This window comes from Lethenteron reissneri, chromosome 59 (assembly GCF_015708825.2).
Source record: "Lethenteron reissneri isolate LAM-NWPU_2019-01 chromosome 59, ASM1570882v1, whole genome shotgun sequence".
NCBI lineage: Eukaryota > Metazoa > Chordata > Hyperoartia > Petromyzontiformes > Petromyzontidae > Lethenteron > Lethenteron reissneri.
In genome coordinates this window covers 5,815,103-5,841,780 of record NC_083837.1, presented here as the reverse complement: position 1 = coordinate 5,841,780, position 26,678 = coordinate 5,815,103, and the positions used below count along the sequence as shown (strand labels likewise).

At 48.3% G+C, this 26,678-nt stretch overlaps 1 protein-coding gene across 1 annotated transcript; it reads left to right on the top strand.

Moving 5' to 3' along the window:
• Positions 1 to 252: 252 nt before the first annotated feature.
• LOC133357792 (polycystin-1-like protein 2) lies at positions 253 to 26,678 on the top strand. The gene is made up of 11 exons (XM_061575915.1): positions 253 to 350; positions 10,509 to 10,751; positions 11,882 to 12,350; positions 12,781 to 12,878; positions 15,896 to 16,156; positions 19,580 to 19,750; positions 20,277 to 20,440; positions 21,378 to 21,530; positions 21,666 to 22,137; positions 22,566 to 22,689; positions 25,954 to 26,678. Exons 2-11 carry the CDS (start codon positions 10,572 to 10,574, stop codon positions 26,241 to 26,243), a joined length of 2,382 nt encoding a protein of 793 aa, XP_061431899.1. The 5' UTR covers positions 253 to 350; positions 10,509 to 10,571; the 3' UTR covers positions 26,244 to 26,678.

Here is a 26,678-nt window from a genome sequence, read left to right as displayed (position 1 = left end):
GCCATCTGCTAACAACGTAGCCTTGAAGCAGACTACAACACCTGTTTAATGTATGGATGTGGTTGCCCATCTCGGCAAAATCCAGGCTCAAAACTGGTTATCTTCTGATGTCTGACAGAATCGGGTATACTCCTGGTAATCAGGCCATAGGCACGTTGTTGAATATATGGAAACATAATTAAGTTTATTACAACATAAATATTTTGTATCTGCTAAGTCTGGCTGTGTGTGCGTGTGTTTGTATTCAAGCATTACTGGATGTGGCCGCAAATATTTTGGAAGCATCAACTACGACATACGATGCTATACAATACAAAACCAATGGAAGCTTTGATCAAGAAATCAAAAGGGTAACGTGAATCCTATAAGCGCTGACGATACATGAAACAATCACAAAACTAACTAAACAATTGACCAGGCATATTGGTAGTTTTGTCTATTCTCATCTGTTCACTATTCCCACTGAGCGGTGTTCAACCAGCTTCAGTGCAAAAACAAATGCATTTGGTGCCCTATTTATGTGCAGCCTTTGGCTGAGACCACTCAACATGTTACAAGTTAAAGCCAGGGATCAGTAAACAGGCTCGCAGGAATGCTGACCTCAGCAGGTTGTGCTGATCACAGTGATAATGCCACTGTGTGGGTTTCACCTTAGCCTTGCTTTGTAGCTATTCGGCGTGTTTGGGACATTGTCCGACGTTTTTCACCACGTGCTTGGAACTTTTTCAGGAAGTTAATTGAATTATTAATTATACTTTTGCGTGTGGCAATATGTTCATGTGCTGAATGCCACTGAATTTAATAAAAAGTCCAGTTAAAGAATTATGTTTTTACCGGTATAATATAAATCTCTTCTGCAGTCATTCACTGACACGCAAGGCAAACTGCTTTGCAAGATTGCCCAATGGACTCTCCATCTCGTGGTGATTATGATTCCGATAACACAATCGAAATACAGTGTACAAAAAACTGAAAATTTCATTTGGAAACATTGTATGTTGAACTTCTTTCTGTGACACAGTTGTAAACAAGCCTATTCTTTCTTTTTGCTTTCTCTGCTATACGCATTAACATTAAAGTTTGCTGTACTCTGTTCCTATCTTTCATAAACCCTGCCTGTTCATCCGCCAAATAATCCTTAGTCTGTCCTTTTAATTGATTTAATAGTACTATCATTAGTACCTTCTGCATGTGGCTCATTAGTTGCAAGGTTCTGTAATTTTTACTATCAGTGAGATCTTTTTTTGGGTATCGTCACATGTGCAGTGGCATTACGGGGCGATGCCACTGCTCCCTGAGTGCAATGCCAGCCCTCAGTTAACAGGGTGCGGAAGAGTGCCTGGAGCAGGCCGGGCCGTGACACTCGGGTTGAACACAAGGGGGCTTGTGGCCAGAGATGCGGACCCCAGGCCCCCTAGAGGGGGGCTGGGGGATGATGTACGGCCAACCCAGGACCTTCTCGAAGGATCTAGAAGGTGGACTTTGCCAGGGGCAGAGAAAGCCGGGACTGGATATAAAAGCCGGACCCCTGAACGGGTCAGGCTGCTGATGAACATTTGAAGACCTGGAGCTGCCAACTGAAGACCCAAAGACTCGCCCTGAGAAGAGCCCGAGGACCGGACCCGAACCCCTGCCTAGGGTCGGGCACGATAGTCCGGAGGAGATACCTCCATAGTGTATTGGGTGGAAGGGGCCGTTACCACTTTGTGTAAGGGTCTGTTGAGGTTATGAATAAACGTGTTGCCTCCAGTAAGTCTCGCTCTCCCTGATTACCCACTACAATTGGTGACAGATGTGGCCAAATTATTTATATGGAGACGCATAGACAAACTCGTACCAGAGCTCTGGAGGACAACTCAACAGCCCCGGGGTCGGCAGCCCTGGAGGGAGAAGGAGCATCGCCGGCCGAGCTGCACACCGCCCAGCCGCCTGGTGACTGCCTGCCATCAGGAGGGATGCTTCGGGCGGCGCACGCCCGCCTTGCTGAGCTCCTGCACGTGGCGGTGTGCATCCTCGGCGAACTGCATCGCGGCGGAGGAGGGAGGCGTGGAGCTGTGCGGGGCTGTGATTCCCACCGCAGTTCCTGCAGTTCCCGCGCAAAGTTTCGAAATTGACGCCGGATGCGGGGGAGCTTCCACCGGAAGTTCCAGGTTCCCAGAGGTCTTCGGGGCTCTCGCCCACCAATCAGAAGCTGCTGCGGGGCAGCTGCCGGCAGGGCGCATGCCGTCTCTCCATGCAACGGCTGTCTGCGCTTAAAGTATTTTCAGCAGCGGGAGGCGATTGGGTGGCCTTCAATGAAGATTCCTCGCCAACTGCGAGATAGCTGGGTGGTCGGAGGTGGTGGCGCTGCGGGCGCTCCCAGCTTCCCTGGACGACGATGCCCTCGCCGCCCTCATCGCCATCCCGAGGGCGGATCGATCCACGTTGCAGCAAGTGCTGCAACAAATGGCAGCGATCTATGGACTGCCTTCAGACACACGCCACCGCTTCGCTGCATGCAAGAAGGGTGAGTCAGAAACACCCCTCGCCTTTCGAAGCACACTGTTAGCCTTAGCAAAGGCTGCCTCCTCCGCATGGACCATGAAGGCATTGACGCCCTCATCCTGGAAAAAATGCTGGTGCTGGCACGGGAAATGCGTGTAGCAATACACACCGTCAACGACGAGGACTTCAACTCACTACGGGCTGCACGGTGCATCCAGGCACACTTGCCCTTACAGCGGGAAGCCGGGTTGGCAGCCTGTGCTGCGCCAGGGGAAGCTAGCAGCATGTCGGAGGAGGTGGAACCCGCTCGGGCCTTCGCAGCAACCCAGGACAGGGGATGGAGGGCGGATAACCGGTCGCGTCGGGACGGTTCCTGACAGCGGGGACAGACGTCACCACGACCGGACCAGGCCCTCATCACCTGCTACAACTGCGGACTGCAGGGACACGTGTCGTCGGGCTGCCGGGCGCCTTGAAGTTGCTTTCCCGGACCTCAGCCGTCATCCCCTCGCTCATCCCCGTCCATGCAGCAGCCTGAGGCGAGTCGCGGCACCACACACAGATGGCCCCTGCCTCCACCTCATGCATCTCATTGTGCCGGCTCGCGCGTTCGTCGTGCATCGGGTGAGGGGGGGGCAGAATGCGCGCAATCCGCATGGCCACTCCAACTGGGTCAGTGATCGGAGCTGGCTCATAGGGTTGTTTTGCCACAACCGTGGGATCCTCGGTTGTTATTGGCTCTATCGAGGGGAATGCTTTCCAAATGTTGGTCGATACGGGAGCTTCGGCAACCATCATTTTGGAACTCATTTATAACATCTTACCCAAGAAATGCCGCTCCCTACACCCAGTTGAGATACCATGTTTCGCTGCCAACGGGTGTTTCTTGGACATCATCAGCCAAATTACTGCCCTAATTTGTATTGCGGATATTAAATTCACGAGCCCCATTCTGGTGTCCTCATCGCTTGCCGTTCCTTGCTTACTGGGGACCGATTTATTGGGAAAGATGCCTATCTAAATTTTTATCGACCAGGCATGCATTGAATTGCCATCTGGTCGTCGTTTGACATTTCTGCCCTCCCCCACTCGGTTGCGTACGGCCTACTGTAGAGGCGCTGGCATCCCGGACGGTGTGCATTCCCCCTCTAGCTCAAATGCTGGTCTCCCTTCACTTGCGGAAACCACTCGATTCTTGGGCGATGGCGGGGGGAATCTTCTGAGGCCCGTCGAACATGGCTGTGCGGGGGATGGAGCTGGTCGGGGCACAAACCATAGTCTCCAATGACAGGGAACCCTTCATCCAGATCTTAAATGACGGGTTGCGGATTTCCGTCATTCCACAGGGTACCGTTTTCACTCATGCGACACCGGCACTCCAGGGTGACTTGGTGGTGGGCCATGTTGGGGCTGTACCTCGGCCGCAGCCACACTCAGATCTGGACGAACGGTGGTTGGATTCACTCTGCTCTGGGGCTGGCCGCCTGTCTGACCCCCAGAAGGGGAAGTTGCAGGCACTTTTGGGAGAATTTACAAACGTTTTTAGCAAAAGTAAATTTGATATTGGCCGTACTAAATTATTAAGCCATCATATTGACACGGGTGATGCCGCTCCCATCCGGCAGAACTCCTATCGGTTGAGTCCGGTGGAAAAAGAGCATGTCCGATTGGCTATCAATGATATGCTAGCTGCGGACATCATTTCGCCATCTACTAGCCCGTGAGAGGCCCCTATCGTCCTCATTAAAAAACATGATGACACCTTACAATTTTACGTCGATTTCCACAAATTGAATAAAATATCGGTTGCGGATGCTTATCCCCTTCCTCAGATGGACGAGTCCCTGGACGCCCCGGCTAGTGCACGATATTTTTCCACGCTGGACCTTCTGTCGGGCTTTTGGCAACTGCCCCTGGGCGAGGCCTCCAAGCCCAAAACGGCCTTCCGGACACCACAGGGCCTTTTTTAATATAACCGGCTCCCGATGGGTCTCCATTCGGCCCCAGCGACATTCCAGCGCCTGATGGAACTGGTCCTCGCTGGGCTTCAGTGGGACTCGTGTCTCATATATTTGTATGACGTGATCATCTTTAGCTGCACGTTTGATGAGCACCTAGACCGGTTGAGGGCTGTCTTTGTTAAAATGCAAGTGGCCAATCTTATATTCACGCCCCAAAAATGTCACGTTTAGCGGGAATCCATACGATACCTTAGCCACGTTGTCAGCCATTCAGGCATTGCCACCAACCTGGAGAAAACGGCTTGTGTCTGGACGTGGCCGACCCCCACACCAGTCAGGGAAGCACGGAGCTTTATTGGGTTCGCTTATTATTATCGCCGGTTTGTCGCGGGGTTTGCTTCCATCGCTACACCCTTCCACATGCTCATGGCGAAAGGCCAAAAATTGCATTGGGGGGAGGAGGAGGAGGCCACGTTTGTCATGCTCTGTGAGGCATTAGTTAATGCCCCTCCCCTACGCTACCCAAATTTTGACGCGCTGTTCATCCTCCACATGGTTGCCAGCAATAGCGGGTCGTGGACGGAGTGGAATGTGTTGTCGCATATGGCAGCACGGTGCTGTCCTCGGCGAAGCAACGCTATTGTCTCACGCACCTAAAGCTGCTAGCAATCGTTTTTTTCGTGCAGCAATACCGGCCATACCTATATGGTAGGCGGGTTATGGTGTGGTCCGATCACGAAGTGCTGCAGTATGCCTTACGGGTTGATCAGCCATCTAGGCAACTTTCTCACTGGCTCGAATTCCTACAGGACTACTCGTTCACCGTCACTTACTGGAAGGGTACCTAGCACTCGAATGCCGACACTTTGTCGTGGTTACCACCGAGTGACAAATGCGCTTCTTGGGCTCAGGGCGCTGTAAGCAGCCGATTGACAGCTCACTGCCTCCCCTCGCAGCATCGGCCGAAGTGGCTTCCCCAGGGGTTGTTCCCCCAATGTAGCCGACGAGTGTGTCGCACGGGATGCAGTACTCGGCCTCAACCTCGCGGATTGGGGATGGCTCCAAATGGAGGATAATTCCCTGCTGAGGTTGCGCCGCTGCGCTATGCGGCCAGAGGAGAATGAGGCCCATGGGGGAATCACGTCTATTGTGTTGCGAAATGGCCTCTTGATGAAATGGGATAGCAACGCAGGTCGATATCAGATTATCGGACCCTCCGCCCTGCGGGGTAGGGTTGTATGGGCTATCCACAAGCGCCTGTTGCACTTAGGGGTTCACAAAACACTTGCCATGCTCCAGCTGGGCTGCTTTTGGCTGGGCATGGCAAAGGATGTAACTGATTTGCTGCAGGGCTGTGTGCAGTGTGCTCAACGGAAACCGCCAGCTAAGCCGTCCTGTCCACCCTTGCAGTCCATCCAGGTGTCCCGCATTAATGAGCTCTTCACTTTGGACATCCTTGGTCCCTTTACCGCCACTCCCCGGGGCAATAAGTACTTACTGGTTGGGGTGGAATATTTTTTGGCCTGTGGCTTGGCCACTCCCCAACCAGTCGGCGGCAGCCATCACCCACTCCTTTCTATACGGCTACGTCCTGGTCAAGGGTGCCCCGGACCGTCTATTGACCAAGGAAAACATTTTTCTGCCACCTTGCTACGGGAAGTATGCGACCTGTTGGGTACGAAGAAAATTCGTAAGTTGCCCTACCATCCCCAGACAGACGGCATGATGGAACGTCTGCACAGGGCACTGACCTCCATGCTGTGCTATAAAGTTAGCGAGTCACAACTTGATTGGGATTTACAAATTCCCGGAGTCCTAGCTACATATTGGATGGCCCCTCACGTGGCAACCGGCTATTCGACGTTCTTTTTAATGTATGGCAGGGATGTCGACCCCCCCCCCCCCCCCCTCCCGTTGACGTGCAGCTCCGGGTCACATCTAACAAATTTCAGATTTTAGACCACATGCGCTTCAGTATTCAGAAATTGACGGAAGCGCAGGAGGCAGCGAGGGAAAATTCTAACTCGTGCCAAATAACCAATGAGGGGCTGCGGGGCCTCCACGCACCCGGACACGTGTGGGTTGCGGGCAACAGGGCTTAGCTCCACTGCCCCCAGGTACCATTGGCAACATCGCCCAAATTTCTGAAACCTTGGAGGGGTCCGGTCGACGTCGTGCGGGTATTTCGACCCCAGTGCATTATGGTTCGGTGGGGCCGGAGGTGCTGGTATGTTCATCCGTCGTGCCTCAAATTCTTCATTGTGCCGCGCAGTTCCACTCCATCTCCACGACATGGGGGCTGTGTGTGTGATGTGCCCGACGAGCCGGGTTGCGAGCCTGCAGGGCTTAATCATCAGCAGAGTGCTGTCACTGAATCCCCAGGTACACTGCAAGTGACACCCCCGCAGTCGTCCTCGCCGGCTGCTCCTCCGACCCCGGACGTCGAAGAGTTGTCCGCCCAGTCGGATGTTCCCCTTGTGGGACCTACCCCTGCTGGACTATTGCCATCTCCCCCTGCCATCTCCGGGGGCCCAGCCACAAGAACTCATTAAAAAACTTTCCGGTTTTCATGACCCCCCCCCCACACACATACATGTAACCCACACTGTCAATTCACTTCGTCTCAATCGTTAGTTGCTATTTCTTTACCATGAATTGTGGGGGGCATGTGTGTTTGCGCGTGTGGTGTTATTGAATTGCCCTGCTCTGGTTGTGTTTTCATTGGTCGGGTGTACATTTGTATATAGTATAATCTTTGTATAGGTGGGCTGGGGTATTTATTCAATAGGTGCTTTGTTATTTGTTGTTGAGGCACACATGTTTTTTTGTTACCCACATGTTCACTCGAAGGGGAGTTGGCAGCCGGGACGGCTGGATGCTACGAGGGGGGGAGTGATGTAGTGGCATTACGGGGAGATGCCACTGCTCCCTGAGTGCAATGCCAGCCCCCAGTCAACAGGGTGCGGAAGAGTGCCTGGAGCAGGCCGGGCCGTGGCACTCCGGTTGAACTCAAGGGGGCTTGTAGCCAGAGATGCGGACCCCAGGCCCCCGAGAGGGGGATTTGGGGATGACATACGGCCAACCCAGGACCTTCTTGAAGGATCTAGAAGGTGGGCATGGCCAGGGGCGGAGAGACCCAGGACTGTACATAAAAGCCAGACCCCTGAACAGGTCCGGCTGTTATTGAACATTTGAAGACCTGGAGCTGCCAACTCAAGACCCGAAGACTTGCCCTGAGAAGAGCCCGAGGAATGGACCCAAACCCCTGGCTAGGGTCGGGCTGAGTAACCGGTGTCAGGGTGCGATAGCCCAAAGGGCAGAACCCGGACCCCTGGCAAGGGTCGGGCTGAAGCTTAACCAGTGTAGGGTGAAGCTTAACCAGTGTGAGGGCATGATAGTCTGGAGGAGATACCTGCGTAGTGTATCGGGTGGAAGGGGCCGTTACCCCTTTGTGTTAGGGTCTGTTAAGGTTATAAATAAACGTGTTGCCTCCAGTATGTCTCACTCTCTTTGATTACCCACTACACGTGTAGTGTTATCATTTGCAGACACACTATGTGGAGGCAACAACTTTTATTAACACAATGCTACACTATTACACACGGGACTAAATCGCTTATCTCACTCGGACGGATGCGTACACCTTTCCTCTCCGCACCTATATATCTGGTCAGAGCAGCCACTTACTGTTGACCCACTTCGTAAGAGATAACTACCTCTGGTCAGAGCAGCCCTCGTGCTGTTGACCCACGATGTCAGAGAGCGCGGGCCCAGGCGACGAGCAGGAATCTTCCGACCACCGAACAGCCTCGAACCTCGCTCGAGGCTTGCCTTATCTCTGCTATCCCCAGCTACCTCGGCCGCCCCTCCCCTCGGCCCATCCGGCAAATTCCAGTTCCCTTGTGCCTGTTTGCCCATCCTGTCACGTGCTTAACCCGAGCCAGGTGACTTGTCCTCACGTGCCACCTATACCTCACCCCGGCCCGTGACGTGCATGGTACTGTACCCTGCTAGTTATCTCCACAACACGCACACAGCGCAAAGCGCCGTAGTGATCCGAATAACGTCACTACACATGTATATATTTGTCCACTCTTCCGGTATTGTCCCTTTTTTCATACTTGCTTGCATAGCTCATGGATTTCTTTATCATCTCTCCGCTTATGCCATCCAATTCAGGGCTTTTGTTTTTCTTCATATGTTTTATTGCTTTTTCTACTTCTTCGTACAAGATCTTATCATTTTCATCACTCCTCAGTAGTAGAGATATCCTTTATAGTTCATCCAGCAGCTCTTCTCTTGATTCGTATCCCTATACAAATGGCTGCAATACTCAGTCAAGATCTTGCCATCCTTGCCTTTTATTGCTGTTTGCCTTGGTTGCCGCTTCCGATTTGTGCTCTTCACTAGTTTGTACACCTCCCTGATCTTGTATTCTACAGCGTAGTATTTAATGTCACAACATTCTTGTACAGCCAATCCTGCTTATCCTTTTTTGCCGATGTCCTTACCTCATTGCATATCTTTTTGTACTTAGTCGCCATGTCATCCAATTCCTTCATCTTTAGCCTTCTTTTTTTCTTTTACTGTGCTTGTTCCAAGGTTTTCTCACTTAACCAATTTATTTTGGGTTTTACTACGAATGGTATTGTTGCTTCTACTGCTTGCTCCAATATGTCCTTCAGTGCTAATGCCTCGCTGTCTATTTTTGCCCCCATAATGCTACGCAACATTTCCTCTTCATCTTTCCTCCTTATCTCCTCATTCTTGAGTGCCTCTATGTTCCTCTTATTCTCATATTGCGTTCTGGATATGTTTTAGTTTTACTAGTAGGTTGCATAGTACCAAGCTGTGGTTCAATGCTCCTTGGAATGTTCTGCATAGTTGAACGAATGTTTTCCAGCATTTTTTTTATTATTAACAGATCTATCATATTCGTGTTCCATCCATATTCTACAGTTTTTTTGTTTGAACTTAGTATTACATATTAGCATGTCATGTTTTGAAGCAAATTCTAGCGGTTTCTCACCTCTTGCATTTCTTTCTCCATATCCATACCTTTTTTTGCATTCGAGTCTCCCATCATAATCTTATCTTAGTATGTTAGTATATTTCCTAGGCAGTTCCTTTAATGTTTTTTCCAGCATTTCATATAACTTTCCAATATATTCTATGCTATCTGATGTTGGAGCATATATTTTGGCAAAAGACATATTTAGGGGTTGTCCATTAAATCTCACTAAAATGCTTTGGCTTTTGTGCTCAACAAGAACCCTACTCCTCTGGTGTGTACTTTTTCTTCCCCTGACCAGATCACTTCACCTACATTTATCTCCCCATTCATGTTCATCGCATTTCTGCCAGTCCGAGGATGTCGTACCTGTATCTTTCCATTTCCTTCATTAGCAACTCTAACTGTCCTGTTGCCCATAGTATTCTCATATTTCATGTCCCTACTGTGAACTCCTTACTCGCCATTCTCTGCTACATCGTTGTTTCATAATTTGGCTACTTTGTTTCCTGAAGTTGTCTTAGCTGCTGTTGCACTTTATTTCCGGAAACTAATTTTTTGACCCAATCCCAGTCACTCAATTGGGGTCATGTGCATTGAATTCCTTACGTCTTTTTTTTCTTTACGGCCAAAGTATCAGCACCTGTTCGCCCGACCCTTCTTTTTATCCAGGCTTGGGACTGGCTCAGATATCCAGTGGATTGTAGACCCCCAAAGCAGAGTTAAAGATATCATATTGACAGCTAAGAAAAAAAAGTGGGCTTCGCTAAGGCACATCATTAAGAAGGGATGTTGCCGATAGTTGAGACCAATGACAGTGGCAGCCAAAGGAGGAACCATGCCTAAAAGCACATCCAGTGTGGAGATTAAGTGATAAACTCAGCTCACATGTACGATATAGATGGACTGCTGCATCGTGGGATTGTAAGGGATGATGATGGCCTGGGGATGCCTTCATTCAAAAGAGGATTGATTGTGGCTGATGATTGACGATGAGGTCAGTGGCGAGGCTGTCCAGTCGACGTGTGGTTTAACATTTGTAATTTTTGCAGAGCCGGTCACTGTTCTACAATGTCTATGAAACCATCGAAAGCTCTCTGACAGTGGTGAACAACATGGAGGTGCCCGGAGGCAAGCCGGCGCTCTTCGACACGCCCGATATTTCTTTCGTGGCCATTGTTTTGTCCGCAAAGAAAAACGGGAGCATCGACTTCCCCATCACCAGCTATGCCAATGCCAGCATCGTCCCGAACCTAACTTCCTCCAGAGTGGTTCCCAAGGCCCTGCCGCTGCAGGTAAAGGTGGCATCATGCCTGAACAATAAGTTGCATGCAACTCTGCTGATTTTATCACTTTATCTCTGTTCATGCAATTTAATCGTTTATACGTGCACGTCTCTGCAACCGTTTTCGAGTGGTTATGAAACTGGTTGCTTACTGCCTTTTGCAGGATAAACACCTGTTTTTGCATGGTAGTTACCCATCCAACCATCACCCTTGTGGTTAAACTACATGCCAACGTTGGCCCAACGTTGTACGCTAACTAGAAATCCTGCTGGGCTTCTGGGCAGTGATGGTGCACCCCAGTAATCGGGCCCTGGGGGCAGTGAGGGTTGGTGAATCACGCACCTAAATGTTGTGAAACTTCCTTCCCGTGGGCATCGAGGAGGTGCCATACCCTGGCTTGACAGAAGACTGTACAGCAAGTGGACTAATCTCAATTTGTTTTCTTACAAGAGGATAGAGTGTTGCCCCCTCATGCGAGCGAGTTTTGTCCGAGTGCTCTGGATTCCTTCAACTTGTATAAACACTCATTAATTGGCTGAAACTATCTTAAATTAAAACCGGTACGCTTGAGAGATATTCTGCCAATCGCTTCATGATGATGGTTGTACTACTTGCAAAACATCTGTACCGGTGGTGCTGAAGAAGTAATAAATTGGTGCATTTGTTCATCACGTGGCAACTGCATTTATTTGCCTGTTTCGGGTAGAGAATGGCATATGACACACAGTGAAATTTTACTCACGTGGCAATCTGCCCCATTTATTATGAATCAAAATACCTTAATGATGTAATTTACAATTAAACTTAGATTTAAAGTCATATCTATTTATTGTATTCTTAGGTGTTTTCGGTAAAGTCACGTAGGTAAAACATCAAAATTAATAAAATAATAAAATAAAAGAAAGATTTTATTATTTTATTTATTTTGATGTTTTACCTACGTGACTTTACCGAAAACACCTAAGAATATGATTCCTTGCAGTCACGAAAGCTTCAAGTCTAGAATCTATTGTGTATGCAGGCAGAGTGGGGCTGTCATTACCACGTTGGGCTACACAATTAGAATCTAAGAACTCGCCGTAAGCCCCTTGATCCATCTGACCACACATTAATTTGTTGTTTCTCACCGTGCAATGCAGGTCACGACGTTTCGTAAGAGTCCGTTCTTTTGGAACAGAACAACTTTCGTCAACAGCTCTGTGGTCGGCTTCCAGATCCGCAACACCACCAAGACACTTGGCCTGAACTCGGTGAAGGTCTCCATAGATCAAGCCACCTTGGGCCAGAATATCCTCAACATCACGCATGTATGCAATGACTCCACGTCCACAAGCTTCCTCCGATTCTCGCTGGTATCCCCAGGTGAGATGGTGTTTATCAGGATCTTCCTAAGCGAAAACGTCAGCACTGCCGTTCATGTGTACATCAAGCTCGGCGCCGTCCCGCAGATGGATCCCGTGAGCAATGATTTCTACTTCATTATCAATGCGTCCTCGACCTCCAATAGCAGCAGTGGCGCGAAGACGACTAATAGCTCTGGGCACAGCTTCGTCATGCAAGGGAGCGACACGAGAGTGGGCATCTACTACATGATCCTCAAATACGCGGGTAAGGTCGTTAAACCCTCTATGTTGGGCAACTGGGTGGCAGTGCTGCAGAAACATTTGTGCTTCATAGCAAAAAGGCCCCGGGTTTGATTCCCAACTCGGGTATCTTTCTGCGTAGAGTTTGTAAGTTTTCCCTCTATTCTGCAGTGTATGAGCGAGTGTGAGTATGTGAGTGGGAGCATCTAAGTGATTGGAGTTTGTATTTTCTCCCCCTTTTCTGCAAGGTGTCTTCAGGATTCTCCAGTTCCATAATAAATAAAAACACAAACAAATATAACTGGTTTTGGCCAAACATCCCAAAGTTAATAACATACTTTCAAACTACTGAGTTGGAATAACACATCGCAACATCACCCCCTCCATGGGAACCACTGATGAAATTTCACTGTATTTCTTAAAATGCTACAGTGTTTCATAATATTTATTTGCAGATGGTGACTGTCAAGAAGTGACTAAAGTGAGCATCCTAAGCTTAACATGCAAATTATGGAATCGTACAACAGATGGATGGAATGCCGGATCTCTACAGGTGAGAAAGGCTATGGAGGGGGGAGGGGGGGCAGCACCACTGCGTAGTCGACCATAATCATGGTACAGGGCCTTTTTAACCCTGTATCCAATGAAGGTTGAAAGCGCTAATGCATTACATCTTAATTTAAAATTCATTTCTTTAGAACTCCTTTTTGTGTTTAGTTTGTTGTCCTTCCCCCACACTTCCGATTAGCACGGTTGGCTATGAACGGTGTGAAAGATACTCTTTGGTTTTTTCGGTAAAGTCACGTAGGTTAAAAGGAAACAAATAAATTAAATCACAACGTTTCGAAGGCAACACAAGCTTCCGTCTTCAGGTAAAACTGTCACAGCAAAATTACTGTATCATGTATAGAGAAGTCCCAAGAGACACGACCTTATATACTAGTTAAGGGGGGGAGGAGCCAAGATGGGCCGTGGGAGAGGAGTTGTTGTGAGATGGTCAGTACGGCTACTGGAACTGTGATTTTGTAATGTAGATGGCAGAAGTAGATAAGCAAGCGAGGGTTAAGCCGCCTTTGTTATGCTGCTGGGTGGGTAAAATTCAAAGCAGGTCACGAGCGTGTGAAAAAAGAAGCTAAACATGATTAATCAAAACTGTCTGTCTATCAGTAAACTGCACGGTAACTAAAGTAAAAAAATAAGCTAAACATGATAAGCAACGTGTGGTGATGTTGATGGTGGTGCGTGGAGCTGGGGGTAACAGACTGGTAATATTTGTATGTTTAAGAAGATAAATCTAAACTGGCTGACTATCAGTAAACTGCACGGTAACTCAAATTTCACTTGGTTAATCACATCTTTCCAATGATTGCTCAATCTGAATCCATCATCTCGGTTAAAGTTATGTCTGTGTTTGTATATCTGGATGGCCTCGTGGACAAATCTTTGGTAGTATCCAGGAGGTTTGCAAAGTACCTTGGTATCTGAGAACACAATGTCATGAGAACCAGCAGTATTATAACAGTGGTCAGCAACGGCCGACGGATTCGTCTTGCCATGTTTCAAATCCGACTTGTGCTCGCGAATGCGGTCAGCATTGTGTCATTTCGTTTCCCCGATATAGCAGTCACCACAGGTACAACTCAATCTGTAAACACCGGGGTACTGTAATTCAGGAATGGCATCCTTTACGGATGGGATCAGATCACGGATTTTGTGTACTGTATTGAATCGAACCTGGATCTTGTGTTTGTTTAGAATTTTGGAAATCTTTTTGGTAACGCCTGCTATGTATGGCAACGTGATGGTTTTGATCGGAGTTTCAGGTGGTTGTTTCTGCATGGTGCGGTCAGAGTATCCGTTCATCTTGAGGGCCCGATGTACATGTTTTAATTCACTGGCCAGGTGGTGTTGGTCAGAGATGCAATGAGCCCTATGATATAGTGTTTTGATGAGGGAATTTTGAGCCGAGAGTGACCCAAAGAACCATTGGGCCCCCTCTCAAACAGAACATCCAAGAATGGTAGCTTGCCATCTTTCTCCATTTCAATGGTAAATTTGATGAATGGGTGTCTGGAATTGATGTGGTCCAGGAATTGGTTCAATGCCGGGAGGCCATGTGGCCAAATGACAAAAGTGTCATCCACATATGTCTTCCACAGGGAAGGACGAAGGGTGGATGTCTGGATGGCATCTGATTCAAATTTCTCCATGAAAACATTGGCTATCACTGGTGACAAAGGGGAATCCATAGGGGTACCCTCATTTTGTTTGTAGAAGGTACCATTCCAAGTAAAGTAAGTGTTGGTGAGGCAGTGCCTAACCAGAGCAGGTACATCAGGGTTCAGTCCATGTTGGACCAAGTCTTCAATTATTGTTATGGTGTCAGGCACTGGGATCTCGGTGAACAGGGAGACCACATCAAAGCTGACGAGGACATCGTCAGGAGACAGTACAATATCCTTGACCATAGAAACCAATTGGGTTAAGTACTGCTGAAGTGGTATTGCCAGTGAAGGGAAGCAGAGTATCTGATAGAAAACGGGCTAGCTTATATGTAGGTGAATTGATCGTGGACACTATGGGCCATAGTGGGGTGCCTTCTTTATGGATCTTGGGAAGACCATAGAGTGTGGGAGGTCTTGCAGCCGAGGGTTTTAGGGAGGGACGTTTGGTTAGTTCGATTAGGGAAGTCGAGCTCGTGATGATCTTGTTGGTTTTTATCGTTAGGATGTTAGTCGGATCACTTTTAATTTTGGAGTAACTGCCATCATTGAGTAGGTCCTGGATTTTGTTGTTGTATGAGTTTTTATCCATGATGACAGTAGCATTGCCCTTGTCGGCCGAGAGAATGACTATATCATCCCTCTTTTTCAAATTTGCGAGTTCAGAGCGTTCGTTTTTGCTTATGTTGCTAATGGGTTTCTTAGCATTCTTGAGAATAGTGGCTATTTCAGCTCTCGCAACGTCCGCTTGGATGTGTCCTATGCCTTTGAGGGCTACATCGACCTGAGAGATCACATCCTCTACTGGTATATGTTTAGGGGTGACAGCGAAATTCAGCCCTTTAGCCAGTACCGTTTTCAGATTTTCCGAAATTGGGAAGTTACTCTGATTGATAACGATCTTGTTAACATCCAGCTTTGTGATGTGTGGTTCTGGTTTTTTCTTTGATAGGAGGTTGAATTTAGCGATCAGGTTAGCTTTACATTTGGTAGACAGTGAATCAGCAGAGGCAGCTGTCATGTTATCAACGCGGTTCCAATCGGAAGGGGACATTTTGTGATGTTCAACATACATAAAAAGTCCATGTCCCTCTTATTCCCGCAGCCCCTTCTCTGATTCCTTCCCCCTGCCCTCATTCATGTATCCTCATCTCCAGACACCAATCCTTTTTTATTCATACCTCGGGGTTAATTTCAGTCAATGAGGTTCAGAGATTGACGTCACTTTGTAGGAAATACAGAATGCCGATTGATGTGGGGATCGTTTTGGGGGACTCCGACACATATTACACCTCCATGACGGACGCATTCTCGCTGGGGTCGACACTGATGCCTTTTCTCACATTAGGTGCACCCGGAATCAACTCTGAGCCGGTGTTTGTGCTCGGCTCAGGGCAGAGTCCCCGGGTTCCCTCCGACCATGCTTGGGCCTCTCTTCATCGGAGCCGCCATCTTCGTTCCTCCCAATGCCATCGACTTCAGCAGCGTGTTCACCAAGTTTGACCTCAAGAACAATGGCGCCGTCTTCGCGACTGTCGTCACCGTCCTCATAATTTACCTGATTCTGATGTTCATGCTGCTGCCCTATGATCGCAGGGATTGGAAAATGGTCAGTGCTCATGAATGCCAGTTTGTTCCTACTTCTTGCACTATTAATGGGGGCCATGTCGGCACATTGGTGATACTCATTCCTCACAGCAACCCAGGCCCAATTCGAACCGATGGCGATATGGTGGTGAGATGTTAACTACCTTTGCCTAGTATACAGGAGGTCGTGGATTTGATTCCGACCCTGGCACCTATATACTAGATACTTGCATGTTCTCCCCGTGGTCGTGTGTATTTTTTTTCTGGGTCCTCCGGTGTTTCCATCCACATTTAGAAACATGTGTTTGGAGTATTTGGCTGCAATAAACTTCCAGATGATAAGCCACTTTGTTGAGCTATCATTTGTGGCCAGGTCACCTCTGAAAAATAACTATATAGCTAGTTGGCCTTATGTGGTAATAGAAAATGGTTTAGTTTAGATTCCAAACTCCTTTCTGCGTGGAGTTTGTACATTCTGCCCCTCTTCTGCATGGGTTTCTTCCGGGTTTTCAGGTTTGCTCCTATAGCTAAACAAGATGTACAATTTTTTACTTAAAACTTTCGTGACTGCAGGAATTCATATTCTATGGTTATTCGGTAAAGTCATGTAGATATCAAAAATAATGACAAAATAATAAAAATGAAAATAAAGTGGATAAAAAATAAGAAAAATATCACGAGGTTTCGATCACAACACAAGCGTTTCTTTTATTATTTTTTTATATCTACGTGACTTTACCGAAATAACCATAGAATATAATTTTTTTTATAATGTAACTGGTATTGGCCAGACATTGCGATACTGAAAAATTACCTGCAAATTACTCAATTGGGGGATTACACATAGCAGCAACATCGCTCCCAACTGCAAAAATCTGGCAGGACCTTCATGAACCACTGTTTGAAATCATCTTCCCGATCCATGGTTGAAATAGCCAATAAGTGTTCACTGCACATTTTGTTATTTGTTTTTACTTTCCTCTGTCTTGTGCCAATATGCTCAAGTAGTGCACATCTTTTTGGCACCAATCTCTTACGTCGACAAGCCATTCTCTGTTAGGTCTATCTTCTTTTTCTGGTTCCTTCCATTTTTCCAAACAACACACTTTTATTTTTCCTGTTTCGTCCATCGTACATTTGTGTCCAAATAGTGTCAGTTTCATTTTCATCATTGCTTGCATCAGGCCTTCTTCTATGTGCAACCTTTTTATTCTATGTTGGTCGTTCTTTGTGTCCAGTTTAGGTGTAGTATCTTTCCGTAGCAATACATTTTCGATGCCAATATCTTATCTCTGTCGGTCTTTTTCAATGTTATACTAAGTTGTACTGAACACGCATGATCCTAAGAGATTCAGTTTGGTCTCATAGCTGATTTGCCTTTGTGATCCTCGCTCTTATGTCTTTCGTGCAGTCGTTGTTCCATGTCAGTCGACTTACCAAGTATACAAATTCCTTCATAATTACAATCTTGCTGCTTTCTAGTATTACTTCTTTATTAATATCCTCCCTTCCAAAAACCATCGTATTTGTCGTTTCCACATTAATCCTCAGTCCTACATCCTTTCCTGACTTATTTAGCTTGTGAACACTTTCCTGCAGTATTACACAACATTTTCCCATCAGATCTATGTTATCAAAAAATCTCAGGTTATTTATTATTTAACCTTGCACAGATATTCCTGTGCCATTGTCCTCAATGGCATCCATCATGGTTGAGAATAACTTATGTAAAGTATACTGTGTTTATTTAAATTATTCTAAATTATTCTCCACCTATCAAATACCCTGGTTTGGCTGGCACAGTCCCAGTGGTTCCAGAGCGGCTGCCCCGGGTGTCCACCACACCCATCCCCCAAAGCTTTTCCATGAATCAGGATGTTGTCCACAGTAAAAAAATATATAGACTCGTCACATGGGCGAAACGTGGAATGTAAGTTTGACACCTGAGGTACAAACAACCAAGACAGTGTGAGCATAATATTTCACGACACCCAAAGAGGGAAGAACGAGATGTAAATGCATGGTCTGGCTTTGATGGAGTAGGAATAATCAGCGTAGGGCACTACCATTAGTGTTCAATGTAAGCTTATCCATAGTAATCATTTTATTGTCGGTTATATTCCAATAATCATATGAAAGGATTTGATATGAATATAGGACACAACAAGGATAAGATAAGGCGAGGTGAATGTGACTGGATGCCAAAATTATTCCAGAGACAGCTTTTGCGACAGTTCTGGCCACAATTGAGTACTGCTAATAGCACCAGAACACGCTACTCCAAACCTTTAACACCAAGGCGAAGAAAACTATCTTAGTGTAATGAGAGAGTGCCGTCTAAGGAACGACTGGGTAACTGCTGGGTAACTAATATCAAATCAGAAGGAAGGGTTCCATCTGGGCCATAGGTAACGGGCAGAGCTCGTAGGTATGTACGGGAACCATCGGGAAGGTTCCACGAGGGGGCATGGCTAGAGGCGGAGCATAGCTCTCCCGAGAGCAATATAAGGACAGGCAGTGAGAGGACTCGAGGTCGGTGTGGGAAGTCTGGAGTCTGGACTGCATCATCGCCTACCTCTACTCACCACCGGCCACGTGGCGGGCTCTGCCAGCGAAGCCTTCACTCCTCCCAGTGCACCACCAGCCAGCGGCGAGCGTGGAGAACGAGAGACACGCCGCGATGGTGGAAGAGGGAGAGCGCATGTCACGGCAGTAGAGAGAGAGGGAAGCCATCCGGAGAGAAAGATCGGAGCTGTGCAGTCAAAAATAAATAAATAAACACCAGTCTAGAGTCGTCGTGGAAGTCGTTTATTACATTAGGATGATGAAGAGTGGTAATTGGAAGGACCACGAACCCCTTCCTGGAGACCTTGGTATCGATCATTATATAATTTGGCTGCAATTGAGCACCTTAACTAAAAGCTGAAGGTAAAAGAATGGAAATTTGAGACAATAGGGGCCCCCTTCCTTCATTACCCTAAATATCTATGGAGCACCTGAGGGAATTATGATGAGAAATTCCGACAGGGGAACCAGTGGAAAGGGTGAGGAGGTGGGGAAACAGGCCACATGACTCACCTCCAATACACCCTGAATAACAGCTGTTCCTAGGAGGGGAATGGGCTGATGTGGGCTTCGAGTTTTTCTAACTTTTTATTTCACTCACTAGTTTATACCCCCACTCCCCTCTTCCCTACCCTCAACCCCACCTTGGTTAGAAAAGGAACCCGATATATTTTAAATAGCCCCCGTTTGGGGAAGAATAAATACCCAGAGGGCGCAGCTCCTGGATTTGTAAACCCGACATGTATGTATGCCCTCCGTCACGATTGCGGTTTTGGGTTCAATTTAAAAAAGCACTAATAGCACAATTCTATCATGCAAGCGTGCCTTGTTTGCCACGTGCATGTGACTGTGACTGGTGCCGTGCTTGTGTCTGTTGCAGTGGAAGCTGCTTCCATTGAAGGACAACCCGGAGGAGAGCTTGTATCATTATCTGATAACCGTGAAGACGGGAATGTTGACCGACGCTGGGACTAAAGCCAATATCTTCTTCATCATCCACTTTGAGGACAGCGACACGGGCATCCGGCATCTCGAGAACAGTGAATGCAAGGTGCGGCCTCGCATTATCTGTGCAAGGGGCCTCGTTATTATTTGTTTAAATAACGTTGTGACGCCGCCAGCGTTGGCAGTGGTACAAGCACAAACAACAAAATCAACCCAACGCGTTTGTAAACAACACAGTGGACTTAAAATTAAATACATATTTTATGCTGCCCCAAAATTATGAAAAAAATATATTTAATTGGAATCGACCATTTGGCTCAGTGGTGGAGTGAACAAGTTGCTTGCAGCAGTTTAAAACCTGGTTGGGTGATGACCTAGCCCATCATTGTCATCTCTCCGAGTCGAAAAAATAAGTACCTCTTTGTGGGGATGTCAACAGTGGGCCAAACAAATGTGGAATTTGCACCACTGGCCCAGGGATGTAAACAGGAGATGAGTACCAATGCCTCAATGCCCATTTGAACCTTCTTTATCAGCAGAAATTACAAAAATGTTGCTCAACACGCGTGAAACCGACCAATCACATTGTTTGCAATGGTATCGTGGCTTTGCGCATCGCCACTTCTATCCAGGAATTTATCCAGGGCGGTGTGCGCTGCTTTGTGCTGTCCACCACGCGATACTACGGGCGGCCCATCCAGCTCAGGATTTGGTTGGACACGAGCGGTGATGACATTGGCAACAAGAGCTGGTTTCTCAGCGAAGTTGTACTGTGTGACACCAGAACGGATGAACAGTAAGGAAAATGCATTTACATTATAGAATTTTAAGATTTTGCCTTTGTCAAGGAAACCGAAGGGGATCTGTTATCGTCTCTTGAATTCTGTCATTACTGCCAGTAAAACATAACGAGATAACCATTTTGAATTGGCCACTCAAAGTTTCCCATTGGCTGATCGCTATTCCGGGATGTCTGATTGGTTAGGCAGAACAGTCACCTGATGATCAATTATCTGTCGACCAGTGATCATTTAAGTGGCTGGGAAACTGGATTAGGTGGAAGTTTGATTTAAGGTGGCTGAGAGAAGGTGCTAGATGGAGGGGTCGTGAGAGATGATATAAGGGATGGGGAGGAAACCCTGCGGTCCGTTGAATATCTTCCTAGGGGGAGGCTGCTGATGGGGTCAGCTGCTGTGAAGAAGTGTGTATAAAGCAGCAACCTTACTCACGTTTACTGGACTCTCTACACATTCATAGGGTGCTTACATGCCTTTGAGCGATAGTATACATGCTGTACATATGTACTATTTTTATTTCCTGTTTTTTTAGAAAATGTTTCATCTTATTAATATAACTACATAGTGCAAAGTAATGTTTTGTTGCCTCGGTGGTAGTAACCCCGATGTATGTATTTCTTTATATATATATTTGAAAAAGAGTAGGTCATGTGTGCCGGCTTCATCCAAGTTTGCCACATTTGATATATTACACTGCCAATTGTTTCATTAATGAGGGAAAAATCACATAGCAGAATCACTCCTTACTGGCAGAAAAATGGTAATTTGCTGGCCGGTGCTGCTTGTACCTTGTGCCTCACAGGGACCAATGTTAGACTACCACAGCACATAAGATTGGTTGAGATGAGATGTGATGCTCCACTATACATGCAAATTCTTACATCCTTATAGGCTCACAGGTAGTATATTGTAATAAGGAGCGCTGCCTGCCACCAGGTTCTACTTCGTGTGCAACAATTGGCTGGCGGTAGATCAGGGGGACGGGCGCGTGTGCAGGGACATCACGGTGAGCGACCACCATGCCGTGTTCGACTCCAAGAGGCTGCTTGCCTCCACTGTGAAAAGCAACTACGCCGAGGGCCACATGTGGTGAGCGAGATACGTATCTGGTCAGGATGCTACCACTCGACAGAAATCCCCAACGTTACCCTAATCTCGCATGAAGTTGTTCCTAAGTTTAACGTGCACGTATACGTGTGTGTGTCGGGCCTATTTCACCCACAGGAGCTCCATTTTCTTCCGTCCATCTAAGAGCAACTTCTCACGATTGGAGCGGCTGTCAAGCTGTGTGTCGTTGCTTTTCCTCATGATGCTCGTCAATGGCATGTGGTTTGAGACGGACACGGGCGGCGCCAGCGCCCCGCACATAGGGCCCTTCACGTACGGTGAGCTCTTTGTCATGATCGCGAGCGCCCTCATGGAGGTCCCTATCAGCATCCTTATTGTCCAGATCTTCCGCCGCACGGGCCACAAGCCCTGGAAGAAGGCGGGGGGAGGAGGAGGGGGCTGCACGTCCCATCAGTTCCCGCATTGGACCCTGTACATCGCCTGGACGCTGGTGGTTCTGGTAATCGGGACGAGCGGCTTCTTCACCATCCTCTACAGCATGGAGTGGGGCCCCGAGAAGGCCAACCGCTGGCTCGTGCGCTTCCTCACCTCTTTTTGCATGTCCGTCATTCTCATTCAGCCCATCAAGGTGATTACAAATTCCTGCAACATCAAGATAGGTTCATCATTTACAGTACATGTACCTCGACACATCCATACATGTACCCAAGCACACAAAATACTTTCCACTTGTTTACTTTGACACGTACATACAGAGATCATCTGAATAACACTGCCGGGCAGGTTTTTGCGGTTGTGCTGCTTAGCTCTCCAGCATGTTTTCGGGTCGTACCACGAGTCGTTCGGCTCAGTGTCTTGACATTTCGCTCCACGTGTTGGGAGCTTCTGAATTCAGATGAATTGAACTTGCTTAACAATATACGATTATAACGTGGTGCCAATGTCAAATCCCATATTCTAAATTGAAGTCGATCACGCGTAAGTAAGAGTGTTGCCTTGTTTTAAAGAGGCTGTGTTCGTAACTTTTGAATTTCTTCCTACTTGTTCACATCTTAGATTCTGGGCCTTTCGGTCGCGGGCATGGTGATGGCAAAAAGAAAGAGAAACATGGACGATGAGCACACCCGGTTATACCGTACAGATGAAAAGTGCCCAAAACAGGCATCAGAAGAAAAAAGAGGTTCTTAAATATAATGCCCACAGACACACTGTCCATAGCCATAGTACGATTGTAAACACTATCTATGATACTCTTTGGTTTGTTCGGTAAAGTCACGTAAGTATAAAATAAATCACGACGTTTCGATCGCAACAAGCGGTCGTCCTCAGGTGGAAAAGATATAATCCAGCAGTGGAACTGCTGAACTAGCGAGGGAGCAGTTACAACAAGGTTTATATGTGGCGATGGGCAAGCAAGCGGGGTCTGAGCTGGAAAGGAATTCCACCCCCGGACGCAAGCACGTCAGTTGTATTAATGGGGGAGATTAGGGAGAAAGGGATTAGGGAGGGAGATTAGCATGAATGAGCTTCCGTCGCTGCATAAGAGTATCATGCCCGCATATGCGCACAACAGCAGTGTTAATGAGAGATTAACACCATGAGAGTGCAATCCAAAGGACGTGAACATGAGAGTGCAATCCAAAGTTCATGTGAGCATGAGAGGTGCAATCAAAAGGACATGTGAGCATGAGAGTGCTTTCGGACACGCTTGAGATGCGTGAGCGATCACGGAACCCCCCTGTATAACCATAGTGTTGGACCCGGCATTAAGGACTTGAATAAACGGTGGCTGGTCCCGGGAGACCAGCGTCTGCGCCGCAACGAGTGACGTCCCCCGACTAAGCTTATTCAAGGGACCCAGTACAATACCGTCCCCCACAGTGCGTGCATCGAGCGGTTTACGCAATCGAAGAGGCACCAGCATTTGTGTACCGGGCGGAATCCGCACCATGCGGCACGCAAGTGCCTGTACCGTAGCGTTAGCAGAATATACGCGAGTCGAGGACGGAAGAAAAGCCAAACGCCGTCCCGACAACAATTCCAAACAACCCTGGTCGATACGAATTTTCAGGGACATCTTGCCGAGAAAATTAGTCCCTAGCAAGCACGGGACAGCCAGGGCCATGGAAACCAATACATGGCCCGACAATTGTACATCGGCAATGCGCAACGTAATGGAGATTCTACCAATTATCCCCAACGATTCGGCGTTAGTGGCGAAACATGGAACATCCACTCCAGAACCCGACACCGGGGGGGCAAAATGTTGTAAATTAGCTCGGAGATAATGGTTTTAGACGCGCCGGTATCCACAAGCATGCGCACCTCAACCCCCTCAAGGAACCCAAGCACAGCTGACGACCCCACGGTCGCTGTGACCATGCGACCCGCCAGCTCCGACCACTGATCTGGTCGGAGCAGCCATGCGTCGCGAACACACCCCGACTCCCCCCGAACCCGCGCGCGACCTCGCCGCAAATCGGACCCCCCCGATGAGTGAAGTGAACCCTGGGGCCGAGTGTGAGGTGCGCCGAGACTCGCCTTAGGGGGTAGGGAGTCGTAGGAAAGCGGACGTTCTAGGGCCCGCCGTCGAGGAACCCAGCCCGACTGGACGTGGCCCGGCAGGCCGCAGTTGTAGCAGGTGACCCGTCCGTCGCTGGATCGGGACAAAGCAGACCTCGCCCACCGCCGGTCGTCCCACTGCCGATCTCCATCACCCCGACGATCGGCGCTCCGCTGATGCAGCGAGCACGCGGACGCAGGCTCTCCGTCCGCGTGGCCCTCGGGCTCCGCGGAAGATGCGGAGCACGCCACCAACACCCTGTCACACTGCAGGGTCTGCTGCGCCTCTATACACCTCTCGATCTTGAGTGAAGACATCTCCCAGTCCTCGGCGGGAAGCACAGTACGGAGATCCTTGGCGAGCTCCAACATTTTCTCGAGGGCCATGGCGTCAAGGCCATTGTGATCCATTCATGGGAACGCGGCCTTCACCAGCGCTTAATGTGCACTCCTGTAGGCGAGGGCCGACTCACTATGCCCTCTACGCCTCACGGCGCACTTTTGACGGGTGTTCAGTTCGAAAGTGGCGGCCATCTAGTCAAACACCTGCGTGAGGGTGGACCTCTCGGACAGCGGGATGGCGAGGAACGCCGCTAAAGCATCATCGTCAAGGGTGGCGGGGAGTGCCTTCACCGCGTCTGCCTTTGACCACCCCGCCAAGTCGGCATTAGTGAAAAATCGCCGCTTAAATGCTACCCAATCGCCTCTGGCGGCAACAAATTATTTAACTCAGGGCAGCCGACGGTGGAGCGACTGGATGTTGAATGACGAGGATGTCCCCGCTTCCAGCTTGGCGGGCTCCGCGCTTCCCGCCAGTGCCAAAATGGCGCCCGCGAGCGCAGGCAGCGGCGATGGCGTTTCCGCCCTTTGTGAAATGGCGGCCGAGTCACCCCGTCCAGACGGCTCCGCCGCCCCCTCCTTCGGCATCGATGGTAGGGACCACATCTCGACGAGGATGGAGGACGCCGCTTGGAGGAGGTCAGCGAGACGGCCATGCACATCCCTGACGAGCTCTTCCATTGAAGACGAGGAGCCCTAATTTCACTCTCCCTCATCTCCCCCATTAACACAACTGACATGCTTGCGTCCGGGGGTGGAATTCCTTTCCAGCTCGGACCCCGCTTGCTTGCCCATCGCCACATATATAACCTTGTTGTAACTGCTCTCTCGCTAGTTCAGCATTTCCACTGCTGGATTATATTTTTTCCACCTGAGGACGACTGCTTGTGTTGCGATCAAAACGTCGTGATTCATTTTATTTTATTTTATACCTACGTGACTTTACCGAAAGAACCAAAGAGTATGGATTCCTGCAGTCACGAAAGCTTCAAATCACTATCTATGATATATGCAACCACTTTGACCATCATTATTATGATTACACTTGGATACCAGGAAAATAATGATTGAGTCTCATTCTTCTTTACACTTCAGGGGATGATTCTGCTGCTGTGTGGAATCCCAATTGAGTAATTTGCAGATAGTTTTCAGCCATTTATATTATGTTGTTTTTAACTATCAGAGGAACCTGGAGAACCCAGGAACCCCATGCAGAACACGGGAGAAATGCAAAAACTCCATATGGAAAGGCATCCGAGTTGGGAATTGAACCCATATACTTTATGGAAATTTCCCCTAGCTATTGCCATCTCTTGGTTGAGCGTCCGGGTGGTGCAGTGGTAACACTTGCCTCAGCAATTGGGATATCTTGTTGAACCTCCCCCCCCCCCCAAAAGTTAAAGCTTAGCAGGGCCATCATAAAAAAATGTCTGGAGACTTAGTGAGGCTTTCCTGGGTAAAAAAAGTGGAATGATAAAATAATAGTTGTCATATTAACCTTAATGCGAAGTTGCTGTGGTTGCCGATTGTTTTATTTTGGCAGAGTCAGAGGACAGTTATGTGGAGCTGCCTGAGCTGGACTACGTAGAGCCCCCCCCACAGGCCGAGAGCTTGGCGATGCTCACAGAGACGTCGCGCCAGGAGAGGGAGGCCTCGGCGATCCTCAGCAGTGCTGCGCTGCACGCCGCGTTCACGCTCGCGCTGCTGCTCATCGTGTACACTCGCGTTGACGGCCATGCCTTCCACATGCACCGCCAGATGAAGAGGATCTTCACTGAAAGCTCATTTGACAGGGCAAGGAGAACACCCGTTCCCTGTATTTTCTCTCACTAACCCATTTGTTTATACAATCTGGGAGGAGCAGCTTTGCGGTGGTTAGTGCACCACAATATGAATCCGACGAGATGAGTTCGATTCCCCACCATGGCTAACATCAGTGGCGAGTGGTGAAATCGAACCGGTATTGGACCACCCTTGTTCCCCGCCCCCCTTTACTAACACATCATTAGCATAGGACCACGTGGAGCTGCAGGTGTGTGGAGTGAGAGGAGGGAAATGTGTGGAATAGCAGTCGGAGTATGGAGTGAGGAAGGGAATGTGAAGAGCAAGCGGGAGGTGCATGGAGAGGTGGGACATTCGTGGAGTGAGCAAAGGGAGATTTGTGGAATAAGAGTTTAATATGTGTGGCATAAGAGGAGGAAGATATATGCAGTGACAAATTGGACTGGTGGGGCATGAGAGGTGGGTGATGCACAAATAAGCAGGAGA

Bases quoted from the DNA above. Each gene is read 5' to 3' on its own strand.
- LOC133357792 (XM_061575915.1), top strand. From the start codon at position 10,572: ATGGAGGTGCCCGGAGGCAAGCCGGCGCTCTTCGACACGCCCGATATT. The intron at 12,879-15,895 runs GTGAGAAAGGCT...TTCTCACATTAG, and splicing joins GGAATGCCGGATCTCTACAG to GTGCACCCGGAATCAACTCT. The intron at 16,157-19,579 runs GTCAGTGCTCAT...TGTCTGTTGCAG, and splicing joins ATCGCAGGGATTGGAAAATG to TGGAAGCTGCTTCCATTGAA.